The 24012-nt window shown below is 43.5% G+C and overlaps 1 protein-coding gene and 1 pseudogene across 1 annotated transcript in view; both read left to right on the top strand.

Moving 5' to 3' along the window:
* The window catches only part of LMLN (leishmanolysin like peptidase), an 88779-nt gene that overhangs the window by 29287 nt on the left and 35480 nt on the right, over window positions 1-24012 (top strand). Inside the window, exons 8-10 of the mRNA XM_062209251.1 lie at window positions 2305-2399; window positions 5583-5700; window positions 19124-19231. Of these exons, the coding sequence (XP_062065235.1) occupies window positions 2305-2399; window positions 5583-5700; window positions 19124-19231 (321 nt within the window). The remainder of the gene's footprint in view (window positions 1-2304; window positions 2400-5582; window positions 5701-19123; window positions 19232-24012) is intronic.
* On the top strand, window positions 7706-10016 carry LOC133777158 (protein MAK16 homolog; annotated as a pseudogene).

The following is a 24012-nucleotide window of genomic DNA, read 5'->3' as shown; positions in this document are numbered from 1 at the left end:
CTGGTGCTGCAGGCCAGGACTGTAACCTGCTGTGCCACAATGCTGGTCCCAAAATCAAACTGCTTTGTAACTACTTCTTTATGCTTTATACATTGAGAATATGCTATAGCTTATATACAGATAGCTAACAATCATAACTGGTCACCTAGTTAATTTCTACGCCAACATTCTTTGCTGATATAACTATGGACTCCATGTTTTTCAAGTCTTGACAAAATGATTAATGAAATTCAGATTATTCTTTTATTCTTACATGTTTTTTTTTCTTTACTTTTAAGTCCTTAAGACAAAAAGGAAAGTTAATGGAGTCAGTTAAGAAAATTTATAGAGGTCTAATATACAATTCACTGACGTTATACAAAGCTTAGAATGGTATAATTTCTCTCATCTTTTATCATATTCTTTTTTTTAAATTTTTTTTTAATTTTTGACAGGCAGAGTGGACAGTGAGAGAGAGACAGAGAGAAAGGTCTTCCTTTTTTTTTTATTTATTATTATTATTTTTTGACAGGCAGAGTGGACAGTGAGAGAGAGACAGAGAGAAAGGTCTTCCTTTTGCCATTGGTTCACCCTCCAATGGCCGCCGCGGTAGGCGCGCTGCAGCCGGCGCACCGCGCTGATCCGATGGCAGGAGCCAGGTGCTTATCCTGGTCTCCCATGCGGGTGCAGGGCCCAAGGACTTGGGCCGTCCTCCACTGCACTCCCTGGCCACAGCAGAGAGCTGGCCTGGAAGAGGGGCAACCGGGACAGGATCGGTGCCCCGACCGGGACTAGAACCCGGAGGATTAGCCTAGTGAGCCGCAGCGCCGGCTCTTTTATCATATTCTAACTTTATTTTTTTTAACTTGAAAAAAAATTTATCAGCTTGAAACTTTTTCCAGGCACTCGGACTTCAGAAGGCTCATCTAGTATTGAAACCACCATGGTCTACAGTGGTTTATAGTGGCAGGCATACATAACTTTACAGGGAGTACTGTGTTTGTTAATCATTTAATTTTAAAAAAAGATTTATTTATGTGTTATTTTAAAGAGTTACAGAGAGAGGGGAAGAAACAGAGGGAGAGAGAAAGATCTTCCATCTGCTGGTTCACTCCCCAAATGTCCACAATGGCCAGGGCAGGCCAGGCCAGAGCTAGAAGCCAGGAGCTCCTTCCAGGTCTCCCATGTGGGTTCAGGAGCCCAAGTACTTGGGCTGTCCTCCACTGTTTTTGATGGTAGAGTAGTGGGTAAAATCACCATATTAGAAATACTGGGGGTAGGGGTTAGCCAGCATCGTGGGGTAGCAGGTAATGCTACCACCTGCGAGCTGACATCCCATATGGGCACCAATTTGAGTCCTGGCTGCTCCACTTCTGATCCAGCTCCCTGCTAATGTACCCTGGAAAGCAACGGAGGGTAACCCAAGTCTTGGGACCCTGCACCCATGTGGGAGACCCGGAAGAAACTCTTGGCTCCTGGCTTCGACTGACCTAGCTCCAGCTTGTTGGGACTATTTGGGGAATGAACAAACAGATGGGAGATCTCTCTCTCTCTGTGTCTTTCTCTCTCTCTCTCTCTCTGTAACTCTGCCTTTCAAATAAATAAATAAATCTTTGAAAAAACTACTGAGTAAAATATAGTAAAAGGGTTATGAAAATGTATAGCTATGCAGAGCCATGGGCTGCTACTGTTTCTGATAATCGTAGGCATCCTTATAGGAAGAGAGTAAGAATGACTACCTGCCTTCCCCAAATTACACAAATTAAATTGTTAGATGATATTTATATCTGTATTTGAACACATACAAATGTACATCTTCACAGTAATTTTTAATTGAATCTGTGTATTTTATTTTAAGCCCGTGTCAGTCTTGGCTATGCAGTTCACTGTCCTGCTTCCCTCTTTTCAACCCTTTCAGCATTTGTCCAGTCCAGCATTCAGAAATGAGGAACAAGGCCCAGACAACTTTAAAAAGCAGACAGAGGAATTAGAAAACACAACAGCTGGTGTTCTGGAGTGTATGGTTTTTAAACTCTGTTAAGGATCGTGATAGCACAGTAATTGATGTTTGTAGTGTTTATACTGTACATAGTTTTTAAATGCTGTTTGGAACAATTTCATTGCGGATGTTTACTTCAAAAGTAATTAGACACTAAGAGATTTGTAAAAATGGCACATTTAACTGTTGTCCAACCCCAGTGTGAGGGAGGCTCCTCTGGCAGTATTGTGTACTTGATCACATCTCTTGGGGAAGCAGGCATGTTAAGAGGGATATAATAAACTTGATGTTTTACACCTTAAGAGATTCTGAACTCTTCCTTGTAGGGTTTCTCTGCCGGGCTGTTTGCATTCTACCATGATAAAGATGGAAATCCTCTAACTTCAAGGTTTGCAGATGGTCTCCCACCTTTTAATTACAGGTATTTGTTACTTTTATTGTTATTCTCTCTCTTTTTAAAAAGAAAAAAGGATTGGCTGGCGCCGCGGCACACTAGGCTAATCCTCTGCCTGCCGCTGTAGGGGCGCCGGTTCTGTTCTGGTTGCTCCTCTTCCAGTCCAGCTCTCTGCTGTGGCCCTGGAAGGCAGTGGAGGATGGCCCAAGTGCATGGGCCCTGCACCCGCAAGGGAAGCTCCTGGCTTCGGATCGGCATAGTGCACTGGCCGTAACAGCCATTTGGGGGGTGAACCAATGGAAGGAAGAACTTTCTGTCTGTCTCTCTCACTATCTAACTCTGCCTGTCAAAAAAAAAAAAAAAGAAGTATTTATATGTCGCGAGCACCTACTGTCACGCAGCTCGACAGTAGCAAGTGTGACGTACGACTTGTCACGGGGAAGAAAGGAACACTAGGATACAAGACTATCCAGTGAGAGATTTTATTGCTTATACACCAGGGATTTTTTTTATCATACTATTCATCAGCATGCTCATTGAGGTCAATACACTTATCAGTATCAATATACTTATCAATCTATACTATTTAATACACTTATCAATAAACTTAACACCACTACTTAATCTGTCTTAACTACTTAACTTAGCTACTTAGCTTAACGTAACTACTTAGCTTAACTATTTAGCCTAACCACCTAACTTAACATAATTACTTAACACACTTACCAATATCACTAATATCACTATCAATAATGTCAATAATATCACTTATCATAACTTATAGCTAACTTAACACACTTACTGAATTACTTAGCTTAACATAATTACTTATCTTCTACTTAACTTACTATAATACTTAACTCTCAGAGTAACACTATTTCCTTAATGACTAGAGGACTATTGGAATCAACACCATTAATATCAATATCAATAATACTATTTGAACTGTTAAAGTATTTTTGAGGGCTATCTAATTATAATAGTATATGTACATCAAGGTCTCCAGCATTATTTACAGATACCTTGCATAGGGTCAAAACATAGGGTCAAAGCATAGTTATATTACACACGACTAACATTATTTGTAAAAGCTGCGTTTTCAAGCCTCGTATCACAGTCATGAAAAAGAGTGTCAGTGTTGAAGGTCCGGAGCTCCATGTCTCGGCAGAGACGGATCTCGGATCAGTCACTTACAGGCAGGAAGTCGTGGGAAGGCTGTCACTCTGGGCAGTAGGCTCAAAGTTACCAGGCGGACGGCCAGGCAAGAAGTTGGAGAGGTCCCCTGCTGAGAGGCCTGGTCCGGCTTTGTGGTCAGGTCTGGCAGTAGGCTGATAAGGACAAGGCAAGGCGGTGAGGCGGCATGTCTGCTGGAGTTTTGATCCTGTAGTCGCCTTGTGTCACTTAGCAAGGGGGCTAGCGAGCTGGCACTTCAGCTCCAAGAGCGAGGAGATCCAGAGTTCGCTCGCACTGGGCCCACTCACACACACACACACGCTCACACAGACAGTGGGGTTACAGCTCAGGGACAGCTCTGCAGGTCAGCTTGTGCTGCTACCTGCTCCATGCAGAGTAGCGGGCTGCCCCTTCAGCTCTGGATGTGTGGAGATCCAGAGGTTCACACACCGGGCCATGATCCCCGAGAGCATGGAGAGTGGTGCAAGGGCTCCCTTTTTATCCTCATTTTCCAGCAGTTCTCCAGCTTGCCATCCTCCAACTTGTCCAATCAATGCTGGTTCCTCCTTGCTTGCAGTTGAACAGTCTAGTCAGTACTGTTCCACATTACTTACGTTTGAATTGTCCAGTCAGCATGGGTGGAGGTTACTGTCCATAGCACACTGTTATCTGACTGACCAGAGATGTCTGCTTGGTGTGATTAGGAGCGTCTCCCTAATAGCAGTTAGTCATTGCCTCAGCTCCTGACTTATAACTCCACTTTACTTCTACTTTGTGGCTAGTGGTAACTTCTTAACTCAATGTTTTACTGTGTTTCCACAGTTCATCTCCTTTCCAGGTAAGCGGTGATCGTGACTCTCTTCAAGATTCCTGTGGGATTCTCCACATTATATATTTGAGAGGCAGAGAGAGAAGAGTGAGAGAGAAAGCATGCACTCACACCCATCTGCTTATTCACTCCCCCAAAATGTCCACAAAGACTGGGCCAGGCTGAAGTCAGCAGCCAGGAATTCAGTTCAGGTCTTCCATGTGGGTGGCAGCGACCTATCTCATTGAGCCATCACTGCTGCCTCTTAGGGTTCAAAATAGTAGGAGGCTGGAATTGGGAGCTGGAGCCAAGTGTCGAACTTGTCCTGCTCCATGTGGAACATGTCCTAACTGTTATTTTTACCACAGCCAAATGCCAGCCCCTGAACTTCTCTTTTAGAACGTCGCTAAGAATAAAATCTGAGAACCATAGCATGTTAGGTGCCATAAGTAATAGTGCCTTTGTGGGTAACCTAAGGAAACTGTAGGTGTGAAAACAAGGTAAGGTATGAGGCCTTTTAGCTTCATCCTTCCATTTTGTGGTTGAAGACACTGAGGTGCAGAAGCTCACGTGACTTATCCACAGAGCCAGGGCTCTTCTCACCAGCCAGGCTCTCCTCCCCACACCGCACTTGTTTTACTTTCAGTACAGTCAGTGTTGTGGGAAAATGTAGGTAGATTATGTTTTACATTTTAGTAATTATCGCTTGTACATGGCAATACTGATATGTTAATGTTAGTTTATTTAGAAAAGCAGATTAGCAGTAACTATTTATTTTTGCATATGACATGAAATAAGGGTTTAACTTTTTTTTTCCTGGATGGGTAACCAGATCCATGGCACAATTATTAAATTCTACTTTTCCACTAAATCACTATGTCATGCTTTTAAAGTTTCCTTGTATATTTGCATATGTTTCTGTGCTTGCTTTTATTTTACCTAATTTGTCAAAAGGAAATAATTAATTGTTATCTTAGCTCAGTATTAACTATGTGAACTTGAGTGAGTAAGTTAACTTCATCTCCTTAGGGAGATTTACATACAAAATAGTAATGATAATTTCATAGACTTGTTGAAAAGATTAAATTAGAAAATGCTTATCAACTACTTTGCATGAACTTGGTACATAGTACATAGTAAGCTCCCAAATATTTTAATTTCATATTGATTTTTGTATTTAGAGTGGAATTAAATTTGCAAAAATGACTTTTTTTATTCTATAATTGCAGTCTTGGATTGTATCAATGGAGTGATAAAGTAGTTCGGAAAGTGGAGAGATTATGGGATGTTCGAGATAATAAGATGGTTCGTCACACTGTGTATCTCCTAGTAACACCTCGTGTTGTTGTAAGTATTACTGAATTTCATGTCAGATGAGCTATCTGCTCTTCTCCTTCATTATGGTCCTTTCTTTACTATTTATTTTCATTTAAGAATTTATGGTTAAATTTCAGAGGCTATAGTAGGAAAAATAATATTAAAGCAGTACAAAAAGCTACAAGCCAATAGAAATCTGAGAAATTGGACATTTGAAAGTGATTCGCATAGCCCCCATCTTGACCAGTGCCACCTCCATTGTGATACCTGTTTACAAAATTGATTATCCTTTAGTTCAGGGTATGTATTAGTCAAAATTCTTGAGAAAAACAGAATAGGATGTATGCATACACAGAGAGAGGAAGAGAGAAAGAAGAGTTTCTTTTAGAGGAACTGACTCCTGTGACTGTGGAAGCTTATTGATGCCAATCTGATTAGGGAGACCAGTAGGCTGGAGACTCAGGGAAGAGCTGTAGCTTGAGTCCAAGCAGAATTATTTCTTGCTCAGGGGAAGGCAGTCTTTGTTCTTTCAAAGCTCACCCACACTGTGGAGAGCAATCTGCTGTAACTCAAAGCCACTGATTTAAATGTTAGTCTCATCCAAAAACGCCTTCACAAAGACATCCAGAATAATACTTGATCAAATGTCTGGGCATTGACCCAGCCAAGTGGACACATAAAATCAACCATCACAGGGACCATTTTCTCCTTTGTTTACTAACAAACAGCTGTTCTCCTTTCTCCTTTCCTTGGAGACACAGCTCTTTGCTGTGGGTAGCTCTTTACACTGCTGTTAGGCTTTTTCCCAGCTTTGGTAATCTCTGACTACTGGACAGATAAAACCTAATAAGTAAGGTTACATTCTTCTGAACAACTTTTATTCCTCCTACAAAGACTATATCTGTAATAAAAGCAGTTTATATCCATATTTGGATGATTCTTGGGGCAGAGATGTTTGGTGTAGCAGTTAGGATGCCACTTGGGATGCTTGCACCTCATATCAAAGTGCTAAGTTCAAGTATCAGCTCTGCTTCCAATTCCAGGTTCCTGCTAATGCACACCTTGGGACACAGGAAGAGATAACTCAACTAGTTGGATCCCTACACAGAGTAAGCCTTAGCAAATTCAGGAATGTTAAATCAAGTATCTTTTTTGGCCATAATGATATAAAACTAGAAATCAACAGGAAGAATTTTGAAAATTTCACAAATACATGGAAATTAAACAGTGTGCTCCTGAATAACCAGTGGGTCAATGAAGAAAATAACAGAGAAATTTGAAAATATCTTGAAACAAATGAATGTGGAACTACAACATAACCAAACTTAAGGGGTATACCACAGCAGTTCTAAGAGGAAAGTCCACAGCAATACACATCTGCACCAAAAAGAAAAAGTTCTCAAATAAACCTCCTAATGGTATTTCTCAAAAAACAGAAACAACCTCAGCCAAAGTTAGCAGGAGGGGAATAATAAAGATCAGCGGAGAAATAAATAGAGACTAGAAAAACAATACTAAAGATAAATTAAACCAAGAGTTGATTCTTTGAAAAGCGAATATTGACAAACATTTAGCTAGACTAGACAAAATAATTTAATAAAATCAGAAATGAAAGAGGAACTAATGCCAATGTTGCAACTAATACCACAGAAATACAAAGGATCATGAGAGACTATGAAAAATTATTTGCCAACTGGATAATCTTGAAGAAATGAATAAATTCCTATACATATACAACTTATTAAGGCTGAATCAAGAAAAAACAAAAAATCTAAACATACCACTAAGAGATTGAATGAGTAATAAAAATTTTCCCATCAGAGAAAAGTATGACTTCACTGATGAATTCTATCAGCCATTTAAAGAAGAAACCATATCAGTTCTTCTCAAGCTCTTCCAGAAAATTCAAGAGGAGATAATGCTTCCAAACTCTTGTAAGGCCAGCATTACCAGGAACCAAGGCCAGACAAAGATGTTACAAGGAAATCACAGGGCAATGTCCTTAATGAACTGAGATGTAAAAGTCTTTGATACAATGCACGCAAATCCAATTGAGTAGTGCTTTAAAAGGGTCATGCATGAGCCAATGAGATTTATCCCTGGATTGCAAGTATGATTCAGCATTTATAAATCAGTAAATGTAATCCATTACATTAACAGAATGAAGCTCAGCGCTGACATTGTGGTGTGTCAGGTTAAGCCACCACCTGTAACACCCGCTCCTTGTCCCAACTGCTTCACTTCCAATCCAACTCCCTGCTAATGCACCTAGGAAAGCAGCAGAAAATGGTCAAAGTACTTGGGACCCTGCACCCAAGTGGGAGACCCAGAGGAAGTTCCTGGCTTTGGTCTGGCCCAGCCCTTGCCATTGTGGCCAAATTGCAAGTGAACCAGCAGATAGAAGATCTCTCTCCTTTCTTTGTTTCTCCATCTCTATAACTCTCCTTTCAAATAAAGAAATCTTTAAAAAACAATACTCAAGGATGAAAACTTAAGTCATTTCCTTCAAGATATAGAACAAGATAAGGTCTCCTTTTTGTTTTTATTTTTTGTAAGATTCGTTTATTTGAAAGGCAGTGTGTTAAGTAGAGAGAGAGAGAATCTCCCATCTTCTGATTGGCTCCCCAAATGGTTGCAGCCACCAGGGCTGAGCACAGCCAAAGCCAGGAACCAGCTACTCCATCTAGGTTCCTACATGGGTGGCAGGGCCCCAAGCACTTGAACTATTGTCTGCTGCCTTCCCAGGTGCCTTAGCAGGAAGCTGGTTGGGAAGCAGAGCAACTAGGGCTCAAACCTGCACTGTGATATGAGTTGCCTGCATTGCTAGAGGCTCCTTAACACATAACACTGGCGCCCAAGGATGTCTACTGCCACTTCTACTCAACATAATATTAGAAGTCTGCCAGAATAAATAAGAAAGATAAAGAAATAAAAGACAACCGGATAGAAAAAGAAGCAGTGAAATTGTTGCAGTTTGTTGATTATACGGCAGACAATGACATTATATCAAACTAAAAAATATATACTATATATATATATATATATATAGAGAGAGATAGAGAGAGAGAGAAGGGCCGGCACCGTGGCTCAACAGGCTAATTCTCCACCTTGCGCCGGCACACCAGGTTCTAGTCCCGGTCAGGGCGCCGGATTCTATCCCGGTTGCCCCTCTTCCAGGCCAGCTCTCTGCTATGGCCCGGGAGTGCAGTGGAGGATGGCCCAAGTGCTTGGGCCCTGCACCCCATGGGAGACCAGGATAAGCACCTGGCTCCTGCCTTCAGATCAGCGTGGTGCGCCGGCCGCAGCGTACCAGCCGCGGCGGCCATTGGAGGGTGAACCAATGGCAAAAGGAAGACCTTTCTCTCTGTCTCTCTCTCTCACTGTCCACTCTGCCTGTCAAACCATAAAGACTCCAACAAAGGCCATTAGAACTAGTTAAAGAATACAGTAAAGTTTCTGTATACAGAATGAACATATACAAATCAGTTGTGAATTTTTTTTTAAAGATTTATTTATTTATTTGAAAGGCAGAGAGAAGGAGTGACAAAGGGCTTTTGCTGAAATGAATACAGCTTGACTGTGCAACCAGGCATCCTGCCCCCTGGCAAACAGCTAGTATGCCACTGTCAAAGAAGAGAAAGGACAGTGCTACTTGTAAATGAAGGTGACAGAATGAGCAGATTTTCCCAGGCGTATGTGGGAAGGGGTTCGGCTCAGTAAGAACCATGAGAAAGCGCTGGAGCAAATAGATGAAAATCTAATTTACTGGCTCCGTTTCATTTGACACAAATTTAAGTAGACATTCACCAAGGTAACCCAGTATCTAATTCTAATTTTAATTTACCCTAGAACAACAGAGAAAATGTGTTATTTTGAGTAAGAAAGTAGAGCATAGGAAGAAAAGAAGAGAGGTAAAGGCATATTAATAGCTGCTTAGTTGGACAATGCCATGGAAAGGGAATTACTGGAAAGACTGAAACAAGATACATATGGCGACATCTACAACTACCCAATTCATGCCTTCTACAAGGCCCTGGAATAACAGAAAACCAAGAGTAACTCTTCAGACAGGGAAAAAGATGATGAAGATGTGAGACAAAGAATTTGTGGAAGATGAAGAGGTGGATGAGAGTGACATGACTGGTTTCGAGGATATGGCTACACTGGATGCCAGCAGTGATGAGGACCAGGATGGCAAGTCCCCCAGTGAAGAAGAAAAGGCCCCTAATGCAAAACACAAAGGCAAAACGCCCTTGAGAGGACGTCTGCCGAGAAAGCAAGCCTGTGTAGAGAGAGTACGAGCAGGCCAAAACCACCTGAAGTCCCCTAGGACTGATTTATCTTAAACACACTTCCAGGTTTTGTTCTTTCATATTGTATATAACACAATATTTGTGTTTTTAATATTTATGTGACTTCAGTGGACAAGACATCTGGAGTCAGTGGAGGAATGCCTTAATTTGTGAACAGAATATTTTCATAGCATATGTCTTAAATAATAGTTAAAGCCCACAAAGGTTAAAAGGTCAGTTCTTGAAGCTGCGATGAGACTGAGTGTAACTAGTTCTAAATGTTGAATGCTAAATTCCTTCGTGTCTTTTTCCTACCATGGCAGGACTTCCATTTTCTCTTGTTCTCTTGTCCTTAGTCCTCTGGGGGTAAAAGGAAACAAAAAAGGGGAAAGAACTCTGACTCACAGTGCTTAGTGTGAAAGACCCCGTTTGTACCATGTGAGATAGGAAGAAAATCCTTTCCGCTGGAGAGATCTCTGAAGTTCCAGGGTAAGGAGCACCTTCAGAAGCCTGCTACTTTTCTGAGACAGTTCACAACTTGCTGTTTTCACAGCCTTGGGGAATTTTGGCCAGGAGACCCTGCAACATGAAACCAAACAGGCTCTGACTTGTTCTCCCACCCAACCCCTTTTATCTTGAGTTCTTCATTCTTGATCTCACATTCAAGAGGGAAAGTGGGGGCCAGCGCCGTGGTGTAGCAGGTGAGACTGCTACCTGCAGTGCCTGCCGGCATCCCATATGGGCACTGGTTTGAGTCCTGGCTGCTCCACTTCCCATCCAGCGCTCTGCTGTGGCCTGGGAAAGAAGTGAAAGATGGCCCAAGTCCCTGGGCCTCTGCACCCACGTGGGAGATCCAGAAGAAGCTCCTGGCTCCTGGCTTTGGATTGGCGCAGCTCCAGCTGTTGCAGCCAATTGGGGAGTAAACCAGTGGATGGAAGACCTCTTTCTCTCTCTCTGCCTCTCCTCTCTGTGTAGCTCTACTTTCAAATAAATAAAATAAATATTAAAAAAAAAAAAAAAAGAGAGAGAAAGCGTAGATGACACCAGGTGAACAAATGTTACTTTAGAAATTGTTAACATGCTTATAAATGTTCTGCTTCCACATAAAGGAGCTATTCTATGACAGCCAAAGCACAATCAGTTGGCTATAAGACTTACCTAATACTTTAAGAGGTAGGATGAAATAGTTTGAATAAACTGATTAAACAGCAAACCCTATACTATCTCCAAATATTTCTAGGATATGAATTACTTTTCATGATGCTTTCGTCTTTCAATTAAATTGTTTCTCCTATCCCACCACCTGGATGTTTGCATCCAATATCAGAGTGCCTGGGTTCAAGGCCTGGCTCTACACTCAGTTCCAGCTTCCTGCTGATGTGCACCTTGGAAAGCAGCAGTGATAGCTCAAGTACTTGACTCCCTGCCACCCATGTGGGAGATCCAGATCGAGCTCCTGGCTTCAGCCTGACCCAGCCCTGGTTGTTGCAGGCATTTGTTTTTATTCCTTGTTGTTTTATAAAAGCTCATTATTTCTCCCTTTTGAATTCAGAAAACTAGAACAGAATGCATTTTTTAAAATTATTTATTTATTTATTTATTTGACAGGTAGAGTTATAGACAGTGAGAGAGAGAAAGAGAAAGGTCTTCCTTCCATTGGTTCACACCCCCCCCCCCCAAAATGGCCACTACGGCCAGCACTGCGCCAATACAAAGCCAGAAGCCAGGTGCTTTTTCCTGGTCTCCCATGTGGGTGCAGGGGCCCAAGCACTTGGGCCATCCTCCACTGCCTTCCCGGGCCACAGCAGAGAGCTGGACTGGAAGAGGAGCAACCGGGACTAGAACCCAGTGCCCGTATGGGATGCCGGCGCTGCAGGCAGAGGATTAACCAAGTGAGCCATGGCACTGGCCAACAGAATGTATTTTTTAAAAGATTTATTTATTTGTTTGAAAGGCAGTTACAGAGAGGCAGCGGCAGAGACACACACACAGAGAGAGAGAGAGAGAGGTCTTCCATCCGCTGGTTCACTCCCCAAATGGCCACAATAGTCGGAGCTGGGCCCACCCAAAGTCTGGAGCCAGGAGCTTCTTCCAGGTCTCCCACGTGGGTGCAGGGGCCTAAGAACCTGGATCATCTTTCACTGCTTTCCCAGGCCGTAGCAGAGAGCTGGATTGGAAGTGGAGCAGCTGAGTCTCAAACTGGCGCCCATATGAGATGCTGGCACTGCAGGCAGCAGCTTTACCCGCTACCCCACAGTACCAGCCCCGATCCTTTTCATTTTTGTCTAAATGGTTCTGAATAGCTTTAAAAGAAAATAAGGTATTTTATCAAAGGTATTTTATCTAGAGGCTAGAGGGTGCGGAGATAGAGACCTAAAACCCTCTTGTCTTCATTTCCAGATGTGGTCAGGCCCATGAACAATAAACCGTAATCCAGCACAAGAATTACCTAGTGGGGCCCAATTGAAATCAAGCTGCCACCTCTATTTTACCTTCACCTGTTCTTGAGAGCAGTGGTCTAGGATGATCAGGCAGTTTGTGGCCTCGTGTAGCAAGGCACTCTTAACAAGTTCACGTGTAAGGGATGAATCCCTTGCTATATCACACACAAGTTTCAAGAGAACCTTCAGAAAGACATCAAGTCTGTGGGGGATTCTGGAATTAAGAAGAAAAACTGTTCATACTCTAAATCAGGGTATTGAAATTACGAGACTTCAAAAGTTATCCAGTGGAAAGCCCTCATTTCATGAAATGAACTGGAGCCAAAGTTGTATAACATAGAAGTCCACAGAGCTAGTAACAGAGAGACCAAACTCCAGATTTCTTAATGTCAAGTCTGTTATTTCCATAGCATACTGCCTGTATGCATACGTTGGCCTTCCCAACCATATCCTTCCTTCCAGAAGCTTGGTTCTCCTGTAAAGAAACAGCCACCTCAGCTGGTGCTGTGGCTCACTTGGCTAATCCTCTGCCTGCAGCCATGGCACCCTGGGTTCTAGTCCCGGTTGGGGCACCGGATTCTGTCCTGGTTGCCCCTCTTCCAGTCCAGCTCTCTGCTGTGGCCTGGGAAGGCAGTGGAGGATGGCCCAAGTGCTTGGGTCCCTGCACCCACATGGGAGACCAGGAGGAAGCTCCTGGCTTCGGATCGGCGCAGTGCCGGCTGTAGCAGCCATTTGGGTGGGTGAACCAACGAAAGGAAGACCTTTCTCTCTGTTTCTCTCTCACTGTCTATAACTCTCTCTCTGTCTCTCTCTCACTAACTCTGCCTGTCAAAAAAAAAAAAAAAAAAGAAAGAAAGAAAAAACAAAAAACCAGCCACTTCTCGTCTGAGAAGGGGGAATCAGGTTCCCTCCTTACTAAAGGAAGTTAGAATGTGAGGGAGGGGCCAGTGTTGTGGCTTAGTGGATAAAGCCATGGTATGTGACACTGGTATCCCATATGGGCACTAGTTCATGTCCTAGCTGCTTCACTTCCAATCCAGCTTCCTGCTATGTTGTGGGGAAAACAGTAACAGATGGCACAAGTGCTTGGGCCCCTGTCACCCATGTGGGAGACATAGGTGAAGTTCTTAGCTCCTGGTTTTGGCCTGACCCAGAGCAGGAGAGTGAACTGGAAGAAGAAATATCTGTGTGTGTGTCTCTCTCTCTAACTCTGACTTTCTAAATAAATAAATAAAGCAAGCAAGCAACCAAGCAAGGGAAATAAGCTTGGCTTCTGAGACTTGAAAATTATCATTCATCTCAGAGCCTACTTTGCCATAGGTTAAGTCCAGCTTATTTCCAATTACCAGCTACTCTAAAAGTTTTTATTCCCTTGAAAGAAGAGTTCTGGAAGTGGATAGTGGTGATGGTTGTGTAACATCATGATTTGTACACTTAAAAATGCAAATTTTTTATCTATTTTCTACTACAATAAAAAAACTTAAAGCTGAAATAAAAAATCAAGAGAATCCCATTTACAAAAGCCATAAAAATATAAAATACTTAGGTATATATTTAACCAGGGGATTAAAGACCTGTATATTAAAAACTTTAAAACACTGATGAAAGAAATTAAAGAAGACACAAAGAAATGAAAGGATATATCATGTTAATAGATTGAAAGAGTCTATTTTTAAATATTTTATGCTTTTTTGGAAGGCAAAGAGACAGATGGAGAGTTCTCTCATCTGCTGTTTCACCCTTAAATGCTTATAACACCTGGGGCTGGGCCAGCCTGACTCCAGGAGCCAAGAATTCAATTCAGATCTTCCACATGGTTGGTAGGGACCCAACTTTTATTTATTTATTTATTTATTTGACTTTTTTTGGTTAAGATTTATTTTGTGTATTTGAAGGTTGTTTGGTTGTTTTTTTGGTTTGTTCATTTTAAGATTTATTTATTTGAAAGGCAGAGTTAGAGAGAAGGAAAAACATGAAAAGAGAAATCTTCCATCTGCTGGTTCTCTCCCCAGATGGCTGCAATGCCCAGGGCTGAGCTAGGCCAAAGCCAGGAGTTTCATCCTGGTGTCTCAAATGGGTAGCAGGTAGGCCATTTTCCACTGCTTTCCCAGGTGCATTAGCAGGGAGCTGGATTGGAAGTGGAGCAGCTGGCACTCAAATTGGCTTATGAGCTTCCAGTGTCCCAAGCAGTGGTTTATTTTTTAAAAGATGTATTTATTTGAAAGAGTTACACAGAGAGGCAAAGAGAGAGAGAGAGAGAGAGAGAGAGAGGTCTTTCGTCCACTGGTTCACTCTGCAATTGGCTGCAACAGCTGGAGCTGCACCGACCCAAAGCCAGGAGACAGGGTCTTCTTCTGGGTCTTCCATGTGGGTGCAGGGGCCCAAGGAGTTGGGCCATCTTCCATTGCTTTCCCAGAGCATAACAGAGAGCTGGATAGGAAGAGAAGCAGCCGGAACTAGAACCAGTGCCCATATGGGATGCTGACACTGCAGGAGGTGGCTTTACCCGCTATGCCACAGCGCCAGCCCCACAAGCAGTGGTTTAATGCACTGAACCATAATATCAGCCTCTCCTTTGCTTCTCAAATAAGTTTAAAAATAAAATAAAATGGTCGGCGCCGTGGCTCAACAGGCTAATCCTCCGCCTTGTGGCGCCGGCACACCGGGTTCTAGTCCCGGTTGGGGCACCGATCCTGTCCCGGTTGCCCCTCTTCCAGGCCAGCTCTCTGCTGTGGCCAGGGAGTGCAGTGGAGGATGGCCCAAGTGCTTGGGCTCTGCACCCCATGGGAGACCAGGAGAAGCACCTGGCTCCTGCCATCGGAACAGCGCGGTGCGCCGGCCGCAGCGCGCTACCGCGGCGGCCATTGGAGGGTGAACCAACGGCAAAAGGAAGACCTTTCTCTCTGTCTCTCTCTCACTGTCCACTCTGCCTGTCAAAAAATAAAAATAAAATAAAATAAAATAAAATGTCCATATCACCCAAAGTATTCTACAGATCACTATTCAACTCCTATCCAAATTCTAATATCAGAGGCAGGCATTTGGCCCAGCTCATATCCTACATCTGAGTGCTTGGGTTTGATTCCTGGCTGTGGCCCCTGTTTCCAATTTCTCACCAATGAAGACTTTTTTCTTGTTTTAAAAGATTTATTTATTGAGGTCGGCGCCGCGGCTCAATAGGCTAATCCTCTGCCTTGCGCCGGCACACTGGGTTCTAGTCCCGGTCGGGGCTCCAGATTTTGTCCCGGTTGCCCCTCTTCCAGGCCAGCTCTCTGCTGTGGCCAGGGAGTGCAGTGGAGGATGGCCCAAGTGCTTGGGCCCTGCACCCGCATGGGAGACCAGGAGAAGCACCTGGCTCCTGGCTTCGGATCAGTGCGGTGCACCAGCCGCGGCGGCCATTGGAGGGTAAACCAATGGCAAAGGAAGACCTTTCTCTCTGTCTCTCTCTCTCTCTCTCTCTCTCACTGTCCACTCTGCCTGTCAAAAAAAAAAAAAAGATTTATTTATTGGAGAGGCAGAAAGGTTTGCCATCTGCTCACTCCCCAAATGGCCACAATAGCTAGAGTTGGGCTGATCCAAAGCCAGGAGCCATCAGCTTCTTCTGGGTCTCCCATGTGGGTGCAGTGGCCCAAGAACTTGGGCCATCTTCCACTGCCTTCCCAGGCCATCAACAGGGAGCTGGATCAGAAGTGGAGCAACTGGACTTGAACCGGTGTCCACATGGGATGCCAGCACTGTAGGCAGAGGATTAACCTACCACCACAGTGTTGGCTCCAGTGAAGAAAGACTCTTGGAAGCACCAGGTGATGGCTCCAGTAGATTGAGTTCTTGCCATCAACATGGGAGACCTGGACTAAGATACCAGCTCTGGCTTTTGTCTTGGTTTAGTCCCCACCATTGTAGGAATTTGGGGAGTGAAGCAGTCAAGGGGAGCTCTCTTTCTCTATTTTAAAAAAATATTTATTTATTTATTTATTTATTTGAACTACAGAGAGGGAGAGACAGAGAGAAAGGTCTTCCATCTACTGGGTCATTCCCCAAATGACCCAATAGCTGGAGCTGAGCTGATCAAGGGCCAGGAGCCAGGAACTAACTTCTGAGTCTCAAAGGGGCACACACACTTGGGCCATCTTCCTCTGCTTGCTTGCTTGCTTTTTTAAAAGATTTTATTTATTTAAAAGGTAGAGTTACAGACAGTGAGAGGGAGAGACAGAGAGAAAGGTCTTCCTTCCGTTGGTTCATTCCCCAAATGGCCGCAATGGCCGGAGCTGTGCTGATCTGAAGGCAGGAGCCAGGAGCTTCTTCTGGGTCTCCCACATAGGTGCAGGGGCCCAAGGACTTGGGCCATCTTCCACTGCCTTCCCAGGCCATAGCAGAGAGCTGGATTGGAAGAGGAGCAGCTGGGACTAGAACCAGCGCCCATATGGGATGCCAGCACTGCAGGCAGAGGATTAAACTACTGTGCCACGGCGCCAACCCCCATCTTCCTCTGCTTTCCTAGGCCCTCAGCAGGGAGCTAGATCTGAAGAGGAGCAACCAGCGCCCATTTGGGATGCCAGCACCACAGGCAGAGACTTAGTCTACTAGGCCACATCGCCAGCCCCCTTTTTCTCAATTTATCTGTTCTCTCTTTCTTACCTCTCAAATAAGTTATAAAAAGTCTTTTATTGTGAGAAGGAAGTAAACATTTAGAAAATAAAAGATTTTAAATAAAAAGGGGTTTTACAAAATGATCCCATGTATAGGGAAAAACATGGCATATATTAGATTTTGTACTGTCTGAGGTCTTCAGGCATGTACTGGGTCTTGGAACATATCTCCACTGATAAGGGGGTACTACTGTGTATTCCAAAACTGCTGTCTTTAAAACAGCACAGTACTAGCGTAAAAGTAGATGTATCAACTAGTGGGACAGAATAGAGATCCTAGAAGTAAACCTTTGCATGTCCAGTCAGCTGATTTTTGACAAAGGTGCCAAGAATACACAATGGGAAGTGGATACTCTTTTCAGTAAATGGCGTTGGGAAAACTGGATATTCATATGCAGAAGAATGAAATCGGACCTGTGTGTCACACCATATACCAGAATCAACTCAAAATGTAGTAAACATTTAGATGTAAGAACAAAAACTGCTACAAGAAAACATAGAGGGGAAAGCATGGCATTTGTCTAGGCAAGATTTTTTTGGATTTGACCCCAAAAACATAGGCAACAAAAAATAAATGAGATTACATAGAACCAAAAAGCTTCTGCACAGCAGCAGAAGAAACAACTGAGTGAAGAGACAACCTACAGAGTAGGAGAGGATATTTGCATACTGTACATCTGATAAGGAGTTAATATCTGAAATATATAAGAAACTCAAGCTACTGAAAAGAGCCAGGAAACTAAAAACCCAGCTTAAAATGAGAATAGAAACTAAACAGACATTTCTTTTTTTTATTATTATTATTTTTTATTTGACAGAGTTATAGACAGAGAGAGACAGAGAGAAAGGTCTTCCTTCTGTTGGTTCACCCCCCAAATGGCTGCTACGGCCAGCGCTGCACCAATCCGAAGCCAGGAGCAAGCAGCTTCTTCCTGGTCTCCCACACGGGTGCAGGGGCTCCTCCACTGCCCTCCCAGGCCACAGCAGAGAGCTGGACTGGAAGAGGAGCAACTGGGACTAGAACCTGGCGCCTATTTGGGTTGCTAGTGCCACAGGCGAAGGATTAACCAAGTGAGCCATGGCGCCGGTTCCTAAACAGACTTTTCTTAAAAGTAGACAACCAGCATTTATATGAAAAAGTGCTGCACTTCCAATCTAGCTCTCTGCTATGGCCTGGGAAAGCAATGGAAGATGGCCCAAGTCCTTGGGCCCCTGCACCCGCATGGGAGACCCGGAAGAAGCTCCTGGCTCCTTGCTTCTGATCGGCACAGCTCCGGCCATTGCGACCAATTGGGGAGTGAACCAGCAGATGGAAGACCTCTCTCTCTGCCTCTCCTCTCTCTGTGTAACTCTGACTTTCAAATAAATAAATAAATCTTAAAAAAACAAAAAAGGTTAGAATTGGAGAACATGCTAAGTGATATAAGCCATGCACAGAAACATAAATACTTTCTCATGTTCTCACTTAACATGTGAAATCTAAAATAGTGGAACTATGAGAAGCAGAAAGCAGAATATGGTCATGTAGGTGGGAACATCAGGGCATGAGAAGATGATAGGCGAAAAGGGTATAGAAATCTCATTAGGGATATGGTTTTATTTTTCTCTTTTGAGATCTGTTGCCTAGGAGGGTGGATATAGTTAATAACAGTGTCTCACACATTTCAAAATTGCTAAGGGAATAAATTTCACATTTTCTCACCATCAAAAAAAGTACTTAAGGTGATGGGTATGTTAATTGGTTTGATTTAATTATTCTGCACTATATTCATAAACTTTTACCCCATAAATATATATACAATTACTAATTATCAATCCATAAGAAAAGCTTTAAAAATCATAAGAGTTACAAATGGCAATCATTCTAGTCTCTATCTTTTTCATATATATGACTTAAAATTTTAAGAAAAAGTAATTTTCTAGCAAAGAAGAATGTGACAGCCTCAAAATGTTTTATTTATATTAAAAACCATATTTTTAAAGGAAATTATCACTGAAGTTATTCTTTAATGTCTACTTTTTTATATCCATGTTATATAAATGACAAATTTATATGTTTTCTGATTCTTAGGATGAAGCACGAAAGCATTTTAACTGTCCAGTTCTGGAGGGAATGGAACTTGAAAATCAGGGTGGTATGGGCACTGAACTCAACCACTGGGAAAAGCGGTTGTTAGAGGTCAGTTTATATTTACATTTTACTAGACTTAAAATTTTTTAATTTTTTTTTTATTTGAGAGAGAGAGCGAGCTCCCATCCTCCTATCCATTGTTCCACTCGCCAAATGCTTGCAACAGTCAGGAATGAGCTAGAGCTGAAACCAGGAGCTGGGAATATAATCCAGGTCTCCCCCATGAGTGGCAGGAACCCATGGATGTGAGCCATCACTATTGCCTCCCAAGGTGCACATTACCAGGAAGCTTGGAGTCAGGAGTCAGAGCCTGGAATGGAACCCAGGCACTCAGATGTGGAAACTAGGCATCTTAAATACTAAGTTAAACAGCTCCTCCCTAGGCTTTTATTTATTTAATAAAAGTAATTCATACTCATGGTAAAAGACATTCAAATAAGTTATAAAGTAAAACATTTAAATATTACTTTACTTCTTCAGTTCTTGAAATTCTCTTTCCAGATGTAACCACTATTATAGTGTTTTGTATATCCTCCATAAATATTATGTATATTTTCTATATGTGTGTATATGCATATACACACATACATAATACATCTGGGTTTTTTTTAATGGGTTCATGCATTTATGCAACTTCTTTCAGTTAATGGTATATTTTTAATAATTTTTTCAAGGTAGTGAGGATGCTTTTGCTAAATGTGACCTATGTTTTCATTTTTTAAAAAAATATTTTTTTCAAAACTGACATTAAAAGTGACAAGCCTTGTGGGCACAACAAGTCACCAGAGCACTAACAAAAATAGTAACTCATAATAAAAGCTACCAGCTCACTTTAGAAGCCATTCAAATTCCAATTAATAAAAAGTCCTATCTCTAGGATTTTATCTTCAGCAAGAAGAAGCAGCAATGATAGCTAGATGGAGGATTGTAAATCTGCGTAATAGGGACCAGGATAGAAGCACCATACAGTAAGACCTTGCAGACAGGGCTTCTGGCTATTTTCAGCCAAGTGGAAGAAGATGGCGTGAGTAGGCATCAGACACAGCCAGCGTTCCCCTGTTTAGCTGTCTTACTGTACTTACATTTAGTTATTACTGCTTCGTCTTCAATTATTAATATCCAGGTAAAAATCATTATGAACCAACATGGTTCCATGCTATGTTGATGTCACTTTCTTATTTTCCAATTTCACATGAACTAATTCACACTGCCAAAACAGGCTTCAGCAGAATAGACGATAATACTTAAATATCCTAATTTTTAAATAGTATTATATGAATGTAACATGTCCGTCTGCTGTTAATGAAATACTGTAGTTTAAATTGTTAATTTTTAAAAATGTTGTAATGCAATACTTAATTATATACTGAATCCCCTCCTGGGGTAGTATTTCAGTGAGTGTTTTTAGGCTCAACTGAACAATCAAACATACAAGACCTAAACTGCTCACATGATAAAATATTTTTTTTTGGTCAGAATTTTTACACATTTGTTACTGTACCAACCCACTAATCACCCCCAACTGAACATGCCTGGCTGTCTAGACTATGGTGGCATATCATTAACAGGATATGGTTAAGTTAGTGACCTTGATACAGCATAAAGATGTGTGCCATTGCAAGTGTATTCCTTTAGACCCAGTGTAGTTCTCCAGTGTCTCCTCTTGGAGGAGTTGGACGTAATTTTATTACCAGGTTTTTGTCCAAATCCATTGGAGGATGAGGCAATTTGTTTTTCTTTTTGGCCAGGAATCTCTTGATTCTGAAAGTCTTTTGAGAAAACACGGTAAGTAACAGTCAGGTAAACTCACCAGGATGTTGGAGAAAAGGAGCAAAAGATTTGCTTAGAAAGATATTAGAACATGCTGCATGCTAGCATGGCAGAGTCAAGAATCTCCCTTGGGGCCGCCGATGTGGCATAGTGGGGTAGGCCGCCACCTCAGTGCCTGCCGGCATCCCATAAGGGTGTCGGTTGAGTCCTGGCTGCTCCACTTCCAATCCAGTTCTCTGCTATGGGCTGGGAAAGCAGTGGAAGATGGCCCAAGTCCTTGGGCCCTGCACCTGCGTGGGAAACCCGGAGGAAGCTCCTGGTTCCTGGCTTTGGATCAGCGCAGCTCCAGCTGTTGCAGCCATCTGGGGAGTGAACCAGCGGATGGAAGACCTCTCTCTCTGTCTCTCCTTCTCTTTGTGTGTACTCTGACTTTCAAATAAATAAATAAATCTAAAATAAAAAAAAAAAAAAAAGAATCCCCCTGTGCTCCACACAGTTGTCTAGGGTCTATCTGTCATCTGTGGCTCTCCCCCACCCTCTTCATCTCAAGTACTGGAACAAAAAACCACAACGGATAGATACAGGAACCAGCCTGTTGCATAAGTAAACTATGTCCAAAATAGGGACAAATATATATTTTTTTCTTTTCTTTTCTTTTTTTTTTCTTTTTTTTTTTTTGACAGAGTGGATAGTGAGACAGAGAGAAAGGTCTTCCTTTTTGCCATTGGTTCACCCTCCAATGGCTGCCGCGGCCGGCACACCGCGCTGATCCGAAGCCAGGAGCCAGGTGCTTCTCCTGGTCTCCCATGCGGGTGCAGGGCCCAAGGACTTGGGCCATCCTCCACTGCCTTCCCGGGCCATAGCAGAGAGCTGGCCTGGAAGAGGGGCAACCGGGACAGAATCCGGTGCCCCGACTGGGACTAGAACCCGGTGTGCTGGCGCCGCAGGCAGAGGATTAGCCTATTGAGCCATGGCACCGGCCACCAATATCATTTTTAAGAGTCCCATTTGAACTGGTATTGTGGCATAGCTGGTTAAGCCACCAAATGTGATGCTGGCATTCTATATGAGTGCCAGTTTGAGTCCTGGCTTCTCCACTTCCTATCCAGTTCCCTGCTAATGTGCCTGGGAAAGCAGCAGAAGATGGCCCAAGTGCTTTGGCCCCTACCACCAACGTGGGAGACCTGGATGGAGTTCCAAGCTCCCGGCTTCAGCCTGGCCAAGCCCTGGCCATTTTGGCCATTTGTGAAATGAACCAGCAGATGGAAGATCTGTGTCTCTGTGTCTCTTCTCTTTCTGTTAACTCTGACTTTCAAATAAATAAGTAATGAAAATTTTAAAAATTCCATAACATGGCCGGCGCCGCGGCTCACTAGGCTAATCCTCCACCTGGCGGCGCCGGCACACCGGGTTCTAGTCCCGGTCGGGGCACCGATCCTGTCCCAGTTGCCCCTCTTCCAGGCCAGCTCTCTGCTGTGGCCAGGGAGTGCAGTGGAGGACGGCCCAAGTACTTGGGCCCTGCACCCTATGGGAGACCAGGAGAAGCACCTGGCTCCTGCCATCGGATCAGTGCGGTGCGCCGGCCACAGCGCGCCTACCGCGGCGGCCATTGGAGGGTGAACCAACGGCAAAAGGAAGACCTTTCTCTCTGTCTCTCTCTCTCACTGTCCACTCTGCCTGTCAAAAAAAAAAAAAAAAATTCCATAGACATAACTTACAGATCCTCTTAATGGTTATACCCATAGGGCAGGTGCTGCGACATGGTGGGTAAAGCCACCGCCTTTGGCGCAGGTATCCCACATAGACACTAATTGAAAGTCCTGGCTGTAGGCCGGCACCGTGGCTTAACCTTGCGGCGCCGGCACACCAGGTTCTAGTCCCGGTTGGGGCACCAGATTCTGTCCCGGTTGCCCCTCTTCCAGGCCAGCTCTCTGCTGTGGCCTGGGAAGGCAGTGGAGGATGGCCCAAGTCCTTGGGCCCTGCACCCCATGGGAGACTAGGAGAAGCACCTGGCTCCTGGCTTTGGATCAGTGCAATGCGCCGGCCGCAGCGGCCATTGGAGGGTGAACCAATGGCAAAAAGGAAGACCTTTCTCTCTGTCTCTCTCTCTCACTATCCACTCTGCCTGTCAAAAAAAAAAAAAAAAAAAAAAGAAAGTCCTGGCTGCTCCACTTCCCATCCAGCTCCCTGCTAATGCACCTGGGAAAGCAGTGGAGAATGGCCCAAGTGTTTGGTACCCTGTACCTATGTGGGAGACCCAGAAGAAGCTCCAGGCTCCTGGCTTCAGCCTATCTCAGTCCTGGATGTTGCAGCCATTTGGGCAGTAAACCAGTAGGTGGAAGATCTCTGTGTCTCCCTCTCTCTCTCTAATTCGTTCAAATAATAAATAAATAAATCTTGAAAGAAAGAGAGAAAGCTATGGATTGGTCAGAAGTGAAAATTAGGGGCCCGGCGCTGTGGTGCAGTGGGTTAACGCCCTGGCTTAAAGGGCCAGCATCTCATATGGGCACCAGTTCTAGTCCCGACTGCTCCACTTTTGATCCAACTCTGCTATGGCCTGGGAAAGCTATAGAAGATGGCCCAAGTCCTTGGACCCCTGCACCCGCATAGGAGATCAGGAAGAAGCTCCTGGCTCCTGGCTTTGGATCGGTGCAGTTCCGGCCGTTGCGGCCATCTGGGGAGTGAACCAACGGATGGAAGACCTCTCTCTCTCTCTCTCTCTCTCTCTCTCTCTCTGCCTCTCCTCTCTCTGTGTAACTCTGACTTTGAATAAATAAATAAATCTTTAAAAAAAAAAAAAGTAAAAATTAATGTGCTTTTCAGAGGAAGACCTCAGAGTAGTGATTTCATTAATTTCTTCCTTTCTCTGAAATCAATTTTGTGTCTTTGAACGGTTTTATTTTTATTTTTATTTTTTTAAGATTAATTTTATTTATTTCAAAGACAGAGTTACAGAGAGAGGTAGAGACAGAGAGCGGTCTTCCATCCGCTCGTTCACTCACCAAATGGCTGCAACGACTGGAGCTGAGCCAATCCGAAGTCAGGAGTCAGGAGCTTCT

Source organism: Lepus europaeus, chromosome 2, assembly GCF_033115175.1.
Source record: "Lepus europaeus isolate LE1 chromosome 2, mLepTim1.pri, whole genome shotgun sequence".
In the NCBI taxonomy this organism is placed as follows: Eukaryota; Metazoa; Chordata; class Mammalia; order Lagomorpha; family Leporidae; genus Lepus; species Lepus europaeus.
This window is presented reverse-complemented; position numbering and strand designations above follow the sequence as displayed.